This window comes from Eimeria acervulina, genomic scaffold, assembly GCF_000499425.1.
Source record: "Eimeria acervulina Houghton genomic scaffold, Eah_scaff447, whole genome shotgun sequence".
NCBI classification, from domain to species: Eukaryota; Apicomplexa; class Conoidasida; order Eucoccidiorida; family Eimeriidae; genus Eimeria; species Eimeria acervulina.
In genome coordinates, this window is record NW_013549800.1 from 1 (window position 1) to 9,700 (window position 9,700).

A 9,700-nucleotide genomic window follows, 5' to 3' on the forward strand; every position below is an offset into this window, starting at 1 on the left:
GCGCGCTCAAACAAACCAATTAAATTTTCCTTTTCCTGCAGCCGCAAAAGCCTTGCATGCAAAACAGAGTCTCCATAGCTCCACAGCAGCACAGCAACAGACAAAGCAACAGAGGAGACAGAGCAACACAGGAGACAGACAAGCCGAAGAGACAGAGACAAAGACACAAACAAACACCAGAAAGGGAAGGTCTGAGAAGCTATAGCAGAAACGGGAGGAGACCCCCCAACACAAAACAACGCAGAAAGCCCCAAAACCCACAAGGGAGGAGACAGATAAGGAGGAGACAGATAAGGGGGAGACACATCAGCAAGCACAAACGAAATGCAAATAAGAGACAGCGACGCGCTGCTTCCGCATACACCAACCGCCCCACCAGCACTCCAGACATAGAGACAGCGAAAGAAGACACAAGAAAAAACAAATAATACTCCTAGGAGACAGCCAGAGGGAACCAGAAGAGAGCGGAAGGAGACAGAAGAAAAAAAATAAACGGCGAAGGGAGACAGAAGAGAAGATGAACTGCAGTATAGGGGTTTAGGGTTTAGGGTTTGTGCGCGTGTGTGGGGGAGAACAGCAAACAGCTCAACTGCTTACTTGCTGTGAGTACCTCTTGGGCAGCACCACGCGCTCCAAACCCTGCAGACACACAAACCCTAAACCCTTAACCCTAAACCCTAAACCCCTATACTGCAACAAGCAACGCCAGCCAAAGGAGACGAACGCCTCGGGAGCTACAAAGAGACGAACCCAACAACAACGATGAAGACTCAAGCTTCTTCTGCTGCTGTTCAGACACTGTGGCACGGAGAAAGCCTTCAGGCACATCCTCTATATATATATATACAGTACATATCTACGTCTACAAATACATTATATATATATGTATATATATGTACGTGTACACATACACCTCGATATGCACATATGCATTAATATAACTACACACGCACTACGAGCACATGCATGCACAGTCATGCGCTCCGGCATAAGGCGGGTTTATGCAGCCAACTTTGGGGCTGCATGCAGCGCGAGCCTCACCCTGAAGTCCAACGTAACCGCGTAGATATGCCCATCCGTTGCAGTGTACGCCGCATATCGCGCTGCATGCATGCGCAGCAGACACAGACACAAGAACATGCTGCACGCGCACCCCAACCCAGTATCTGCATGCATGCGCAGCAGACACCGCCACAATCACATGCTGCACGTACATCCCAACCCAGTGTCTGCATGCACGCTGAGGTGTATGCATGCCCAGCTCCATATACACCCCGGATACAAGCCCCCCTCCTGCACTTACGCTTAAACCATCGTGCCTGGCGAGACATCTTCAGCGTTAGCTCCTGCGAGGCAGCAGCAACAGCAGCAGCAGCAGCAGAGCAGATGCAGCGTAAGCATACGAACACTGCAGATGAGCTGCAGGAGCCGAACCGGTAAACAAGAGAAGCTGCTGAAGCCTCTGTGACAGCAGGTGTCTTAATTCTTGATTCTTAAACAATAAAGCCTATACTAAGCCCCAAAACCCTAAACCCTAAACCACAGCTTCGTCGCACATCTGGAGTGTATCTTCTGGTGCGTATCCGGATGCAATATAGGATGACAATCACAGTGACAATGACAGCCATGATTTGTGTAGAATTAATATAAGCAGAAATGCCTGTCTTTCTTCCTCTAGGCTTGTTTATAAGAGTTCTTTCAAGACGGGCAGCACGCATGAGGTCCAGCAGCGTAGGCTGCCCAGTCTCCATAGTCGGGGTGTCTCTGCTGCTGCCATCAACATCGCTGTCTCCTGCTTCTCCATCAAATCCATCGTCTCCATCTACTGAAGAAGATGCAGCTGCAATACTCCCTTCCGCTTCAGATCCATCTGATGCTGCTGCTGCATGCGCCACCAACAGCAGCAGGAAATGCAGCAGCAACAAGATCCTTAAGCCCCTCATCTTCCCCACGACATGAGACCAGTCTTGCGCTCCTGCTGCTCCTGTTATTCCTGCTGCTGCCGCTGCTGCTTCTGCCGCTGCTGCCCGTGAGCGGCGTGCCTCCTGCTTTTGCTGCTGCTGCTGCTCGTCACAGGGAGGAGGCTCGCCCAGGCTGTTGCTACTGCAACAGCCCCTGGGCAGCAGCGGGAGAAGCCAAATCAAAAAATGCAGGCCTTAAAGGCCTGCAGCAGCAGCAGCAACAGCAGTAACGGCAGCAGCGAGATCAGCAGGAACAGGAAGCTGCAATGAAGGGGAGCAGCTTCAGGGAGAGAGCCTCAGGCTGCTGCGCTGGGCTGAAGGCCCTCTTAGCAATCCTCCGTCTTATTTAAATGATCCCTTTTATTCTATGAAACCCCAGAAGGAGCTCCCAAACAAAACCCCTAAGGGTTTAGAGATGAAGCAAGGCTACAGGGGGCCCCTCTGCTGAGGAGTTGGGAGCAGCTCGAGCGGCTGTTATGTGCAGCTTTAAGAAGAAAAACGTTCTTAAACATTTATATAATAATATTACGTATATTTTATACAAATTTAGCAAATTAACAACCCATAGAAGCCCCAGGAACAAACGCTAAGGCCTCTACCCAAGGGCACTGCGGGCCCCAGCCCTGCTGCTGCTGCTGCTGCTGCTGCTGTTGCTGTTGGCCTTGCTGTAGGTATTGCGGCTGTTTCTGCTGTTGTTGCTATTCCTCACATTACTGTTCTTGTTGTTATTGTTGCTGCTGCTGCTCCTGCTGCTGCTGCGATGCTTATGAACAGCAGCAGGACACATTTATACTGCTTTCTTAAAGGCTTGCGCAAGGCCTCGATCTGTATTACTGATTCGAATATAAAGGGAGAAACAACAGAGCTTCCCCTTGTGAGGGGGCCTCTTTCGCCGCCTTTAACATTGTAGAAGAGGTTCTCGATTGCCTCGCACAGTCAAGGTGTACATACACCGCAAAATCAATGAACATCCTCAGCATTGAGAGGCCCAGACCCAACCAACTTAAGCCCCAGACTTCAAAACTCTCCAAACTAAGCAGAAAACCTGATAGTGTTTGTTGCCTTAGCTAACATTATTTGCTTGCAGTTTGCTACAGTTGGATACCGCTAGACATCAGACTGCTAGAGGGTAGCTGAGTACGTAAGAGGAGCTCCCTATATTACCTAAGGACTGTTAAAAGCTGCATTAAAGCCAAAGGAATTAAAATGAGAATTCATAGAAAGCAGATACAAATCCCTTACAGGTCTTCTGACCACAGTGGCTCAGTAGACAGAGTTTGGGGAGAGAGGAAGCAGTATGGGCCGCCTGCAACTAATGCTGAGAGGTAACCTTGCATGCAAGCACAACAAAGCCCCGTTTTCTGCATGCACAGAAACTGTAGACAATTGTAGGCAGCTTCCCAGCCTCCAGCTTCCCAAGCAACAAGAAACCCGCCTTGCAAGTTCAGATATACGGCGCTACTGCATCTGCTTTCCCTTGCAGTATTGTTATTCACGTTTTGTTGTTTAGGGTTTTATTCGGTCTAAGTATTTCTGATTGCGTGAAGGCTGCTGAAGAAGGGGCTTGTAAGTGTGCATATAACAATAGTCTATAATGTTGGTGCATGCAGAATGGAGGGCTTGCATGTGTTTGCATACACGGGTATCTAGAGACGCTTAGCGCAGTGGGATGCGTAGCAACGCATGCGAGGCTACCTGCTCTCGGGGCCCCTAATCAGTTTCTGTTCGGTAAGACAGGAGCTTTTAACAAATCTATTAACAATTCATTTCAACATTTTGTTCGGCCGAAACGGCCACAAAGGAAAAAACAAGAAAAGGGGGCCCCAAAGAGGGGCCCCCAAGAAGGGGTCTTTAAGAAGGGGCCCTTAAAGAGGGGCCCCCAAGATTGAGCCCCCAAGAAGGGGCCCCCAAAAAGGGGCCCCCGCGAGGGGGGCCCCCTCCTCGGGGTTTTGGTGTTTAGTATGTTTTAAATGTCAAGACATCTTCTTGATCTATGCCGATGTAGGCGTCGCTGCATAAATAAAGAGAAAGAGAGAAGATCTCCTCCTTCTCTTCCGGTGCAGAAAACCTGAGAGCAATAGGTACAGCAAACCCTAAACCCTAAACCTAAACCCTAAACCCTAAATCGTAAACCTTCCTGCGAGGAAGAACAATCCTGATGAGCCCCAAACCCCAAACACTAAACCCTAAACCCTAAACCCTAATCCCTAATAGACGAACTCAAGTGTTAATTTGCTGCGCCCGAAGGGACGCATCCGCACGCGGCGCAGCGCCACCAACTCATCTGCTGCCTCATCAGGGTCTCCCAGAATAACAAACCTGCACACGAGAGCAAACCCTAAACCCTAAGCCCTAAACCCTAAACCCTAAACCCCAAGCTCCTAAAAGCACAAACTCTAAACCCTTAACAAGGTGAAAACTCGCGTTCTGAGACAAAACCCTCAATACAACACTGCGACAAATACCGGTACAAGGAAGCTGTATTGCCTCTATCCTTCAAACCCTAAACCCTACACCCTAAACCCTACCAGCTAGACCGAGGGGCAGGGTTTGCTGCCTTGCCGTTGGAGGCCCCTCCTGCAACAGGGCCCAAGTCCCTCAGGTGTATCTCCAGCTGCAAATCCGCTCCTGCAGGAACTAAATAAGCCCGTGTGGGCTCCCCTAAAGAAAACAGCAGCAGACGCAGCAGCAGCAGCAGTAGCTGAAGAAGCTAACCGAGATGATTTTGCTAGTGCACAGCCATAACTGCAGCACCAGGGGCCAGCAGGAGATCAGCAGCAACAGCAGCAGCAACAGCAGCACTAGTAAGAGTAGTAATAGTGGCACTAAGTACCGTCGGGTCCCCGGATAACCTGGGGTTCAAAGCGAGTAAAGGTGACATCTTCCTGTTCTGCTTCTGCATCTGCTGCATCTGCTGCTGCGGTTGCTTCTGTTGCAGCAGCGTTTGCTGGTGCTGCCGCAGCAAAAAGAAACCACCTCATGCGCATGCGAGGGATGCGAGAGAGAGAAGCCAAAACTTCGTCTCTTTCTCTTGGCTGCAGCCCAGCACGAGTTAAAGCGAGGGACGCAGATTTGTTCTCCAGTAGCTGAGAGACAACAAAACCCTAAACCCTAGACCCTAAAACCCCAAACCCTAAACCCTGGACCCAAAGCTCTCCCTCAGCCCGTGCAGTTTTACTCTGCATGCTTCAGACGTATCATCCACGACTCCTTTGAGCCTAAGCCCAAAGCCTAAACCCTAAGCCCTAAACCCTAAACCCTAAGCCCTAAACCCTAAACCCTAAACCCTAAACCCTAAGCCAAAAGCAGGGCTCACGTGGGCAAGGGAGAGGATTCCTTGTTGTTGTAGCGCTGCTTCTGCTGCGTCTGTTATGTGAGGAAGACAGAAGAGACTGCTGCGTGCAGGATGCGTAGAGCTGCGTATACACTGCAGCAGCAGGATGGTGTACAGCGCGTACTGCAGCTGCGCCTCCTCAGCTGCCACGTCAATCATGGCCTGTAAAAAGAGATACAATAAAACCTAAACCCTAAACCCTAAACCCTAATTAGAAAGACTGGGTGGCTGAACCCTCGCCTCGCCAAACCCCACATGCGTCGCCTCAGAGTGTCTCTACCGACAATATATATATATATATATATGTATATATATATATATATATATATATATGCATACACACGTATAGACACATACACAGATTACGCATGCATACATACACACATATGTATATCCCCATGCATATCCATGCACATATTCATATATACACATGGGTATGCACATATGTATATAGTAAAAAATATAAATATATATATATATATATATATATATATTATAAACATCGGCACTAATATTATTATTCAACATATCCAAAGAGGCCTAGCAAAACACCCCCAGCAGCAGCAACAGCAGCACGGCCTCTTGCTGCTGCAGCACCACTCTGACGAGACCTTCAGCAGCCCAGCAGCAGCAGCAGCAGACAGCCCCAGCACCCAGCAGCAGCAGCAAGAGCAGCAGCAGCAGCAAGACCTGTATAACACGCATGGAGTTGTCCATCGCGCTCTTGAGGTCAGTTAAGTAGTCAGTGACAGGAAGAGGCCGCTTGAACAAACGAGCCTGCAGGAGCAAAAATGTCTTTGTATGAGGGCTATCGTAGCTGTCCCCCACTACGGGTAAGGGACAGATGCGAGCAAGCTGCGCGTTGTGAATCTCCTCGTTGTGTCTGCAGCACCAGCAACACAAGCAGCAGCAGCAACAGCAGAAGCACATGCAGCTGCAGCGATACCCGCAAAGGCAGCACATTCGGCATTAGCAACAGCAGTAACCCGCCTTGCTGCAGCAACAGCAGCACTTCTCGCATCACCAACAGCACCAGCAGTAGCAACAACAGCAGCACTCTTCACAGCAACATTTTTCACAGCAGCAGCAGCAGCAGCAGCAGCAACAGCAGCAGCAATGTGTGCAGCATGACCTCAGTGGCATTTGACTGAATTCCTCTGAGTCCGTGAGGAGCCTTAGAATGTCGATAAAGGAGAGGGGGGGCCCCTCTGGCTGCATTTTGTCTTTAATTAGTTTCGCTGTCTTGGGGTTTATGTAATAAAAAGAAGCAATTCTTCCTAGAGCAGTGGGCTCTATAATGGGTTCAAATAGACGCTGCTGCTCCTTCTCCTTCTGCTGCTGCTGCAGCACGAGACGGAAGCCCGTGAGAGGTGGTTCCTGGCCCTCAGCTGCTGCCGCCTTTCCGTCTGCTGCTGCTGCTGTTGCTGCTGCTTCTGCTGCGTCTGGCAGCTCCCAGGGCTCCGGCATACGCAACGAAATGCACCCTAGCTCTAGTAGAGTATCTAACGAAGAATTCACAAGCCTGTCTACAAACTTTGCTATAAAGGCCCGACGCCGCTCTGCTGCTGCAGCGCCACCCCCTCGGCAATCCTCAGCTAACAACTCCGAGCTGTAGTACCCAGGATTCGCTGCCAAGCGCCTGATAAACAACCCCAAACCCTAAACCCTAAACCCTAAACCCTAAACCCTAGACAGTCTCAGGCAAACCCCCAACGGCAGCCCGTAAGCGCTCCGCCTGCAACCCGAAACACCAACAGCGCCGTGACCGCCTTAAACCCTAAACCCTAAACCCTAAACCCTAAGATGTACCTGAAGAAGTAGGTCCAGCTGAGGTAATCGACGGCCATGCTTTTGGTTTGAATAGTGCCAGCTACGATCTCTGCATTGAGATGCTCCGGAAGACAAAGGTGAAGGCAAGACTCAACAGGAAAAGGAGAATAAAGAAAGCGTTTTAAAAACCCTTTTTTACTTTCCTGACATAACACCACAGCCACCGCCTCTCTGTCAAACTGAGGACGCCCAGCGCGACCAATCATCTGAACAAACACACAAACACAAACATGTACACACACTCTTGAATCTGTGCACGCATGCACAAATGCATGCATGCTTGCATGCCTGACTGAAAGCCTGTGCATGCGTGCATGCATGCATGCGGGGTCGCGAAGACACTGGCGCATACATGGATGCATGCACATGGATGCATGCATGCACCAGTGTCTTCGCAGCCCCGTGCTTCCGTGCATGCATGAGCCCTTCCAGCAAGGTATGCGCATGCACTGTGGTGAACGTGCATGCATACATGCATGCATACATGCAAGAATGCGCGTGCATGCGTTCACTGGGCAGGAACTTGAGGTGTACAGGCAGCCTCAGCACTGCATGCGAGTGAGTTGAGCTTACCTGCAGGATGTCAGTGACGGGCATGTCTGTATAGCGCTTTGTTTTACCATCAAAGTATTCTGTCCCCTGCAGCAGCACAAGACAAACGCCAACTTCATCCTTTGCTGCTGCTGCCTTTGCTGCTGCTTCTGCTGCTGCTGCTTGTACTGCTGCTGCAGCAACGGCGGCAGCAGAAAGCACGGCCTCGAGCTATTGCTGCCAGAACCCTAAACCCTAAACCCTAAACCCTCAAGGCCAGATCCTAAGCAGTAGCATGAACTCCCTTAAAATTTACACTTCAAACACGCAGCGTTCACCATTGGTGCCTGCAGCCACTGAGGGGGTTACGACATGCATGCATTGACTTGTGCATCCATGCATGCATGCACAAGTGCATGCACTTGCGCATGCACTTGTGCATGCGCAGACTGTGGACAGATAAGGAATGAGACCTTGGCCTTCTAAGGACGGTCGGTAACTTCGGTGACTGCACCACTTCTTAGAGGGGCTTTGCAAGCCGAACGCAAGGACGTTTGAGGCAAGTGCGCATGCACAAGTGCATGCATGCATGCATGCACAAGTGCATGCATGTATGCATGGATGGATGCATGTGCATGCATGCATGCACATACCTTGATGACGACGAGTCTTGCGGGTAAGTTAAGACCCCAGGCAAGAGTTGCTGAAGCGACTAAGACCCGAACACAGCCGAGAGAAAAAAGATGTGCAGCGATGTTTCGATCTGAAGGCGCCAACCCCGCGTGGTGTATCGCCACCCCGTGCAGCAGCACCGAACGCAGAGTCGAGTCCTGCATGCACACAAACCCTAAACCCTAAACCCTAAACCCTAAACCCTAAACCCTAGGCACCAAACCTTTTAATACCGTCACCAAAACACCTCACCCCCGTCCTCCACCGCAAATTCTAAACCCTAAACACCAAGCCAAAGACTCTACACCCTAAATCCCAAACCCTAAACCCTAAACCCTAATCCCTAGATCTATAACCGCTGCTGACAGCCCCCCAACGGGAGGGCAGTCTACTGAAGGAAGTGAGTGGAAGCAGAGAAGGCATCTAGAGCTGGTCCGTGGTGGGGTTTAGGGTTTAGGGTTTGGGGGCTTACTTTGACTTGTTTGAGCGCCTTAGCGAACTCCGTTTGCTGCTCCTCAGTGTGTAGACAAAGAAAAGCGACGCTACCATCATGCATGTGCTGCAGAGCAATTAACTCACGAGCAGTGAGTCGGGTCTGTCTCCTGGAGGCTACGAAGACAAGCACGGGCCTCAGCCTTGCTGCTGCAGCAGCAGCAGCAGCAGGAGCAGCAGCTGGAGCAGCAGCAGGAGGAGGAGCAGTAGCAGCACTACTGGAACCGCCTGTGCTGTACACCCCCTGGTTCTCCCCAAGGAGACTGTCTCCAGGGCCCTCTACGACTGCATGCGTCATCATTGCATCAAATGTAGGTTTGTTCATTGCTGCCATTCGCGGGCAAAACGCCTTTTGAGCAAACCCTGCGCAGACACCCCAAACCCTAAACCCTAAACCCTAATTCCTAAACCACTATACGCTAAATATCTGTACATTGTCTCTACCTGCAATATGAACAGCACAACACTGTCGATTTAAATTAATATAATTTAAAATTAATATAATTTAAAATATAATAACTATGTTAAATACTAATAATCTAGACTCATAATAACTATATTTAATAGATGCACACTAAAGGCATATACAGTAAAACAAACAGACAAGGCAAACAAACAAACAAAGAAACAAACAAAGAAACAAAGAAACAAACAAAGAAACGAACAAACAAACAAACAAACAAACAAACAAACAAACAAATAGACAAACAAACAAACAAACATCACCCCGTTGAACCCTACATCATTCATCTCCCCAAAATACCTAAAATAAGCAACATCTAATAATAATAATAATAATAATAATAATAATAATAATATTATTATTATTATTATTATTATTATTATTATTATTATTATTATTATTATTATAATATTTTTG

General features: G+C 49.2%; 1 protein-coding gene across 1 annotated transcript in view; it reads right to left on the bottom strand.

Annotated features, from left to right (window-relative positions):
* Positions 1 to 585: 585 nt before the first annotated feature.
* The window catches only part of EAH_00038820 (activating signal cointegrator 1 complex subunit 3, putative), a gene marked incomplete at both ends in the record, with an annotated part of 21,030 nt that continues 11,915 nt past the window's right edge, over positions 586 to 9,700 (bottom strand). The window contains 16 exons of the mRNA XM_013395426.1: positions 586 to 639; positions 1,042 to 1,103; positions 1,304 to 1,346; positions 1,611 to 2,115; positions 3,204 to 3,322; positions 3,942 to 4,029; positions 4,182 to 4,280; positions 4,490 to 4,622; positions 4,795 to 5,047; positions 5,278 to 5,457; positions 5,986 to 6,178; positions 6,428 to 6,934; positions 7,105 to 7,331; positions 7,699 to 7,764; positions 8,310 to 8,486; positions 8,801 to 9,183. Coding sequence (XP_013250880.1) covers positions 586 to 639; positions 1,042 to 1,103; positions 1,304 to 1,346; positions 1,611 to 2,115; positions 3,204 to 3,322; positions 3,942 to 4,029; positions 4,182 to 4,280; positions 4,490 to 4,622; positions 4,795 to 5,047; positions 5,278 to 5,457; positions 5,986 to 6,178; positions 6,428 to 6,934; positions 7,105 to 7,331; positions 7,699 to 7,764; positions 8,310 to 8,486; positions 8,801 to 9,183 — 3,089 coding nt within the window. The remainder of the gene's footprint in view (positions 640 to 1,041; positions 1,104 to 1,303; positions 1,347 to 1,610; positions 2,116 to 3,203; positions 3,323 to 3,941; positions 4,030 to 4,181; positions 4,281 to 4,489; positions 4,623 to 4,794; positions 5,048 to 5,277; positions 5,458 to 5,985; positions 6,179 to 6,427; positions 6,935 to 7,104; positions 7,332 to 7,698; positions 7,765 to 8,309; positions 8,487 to 8,800; positions 9,184 to 9,700) is intronic.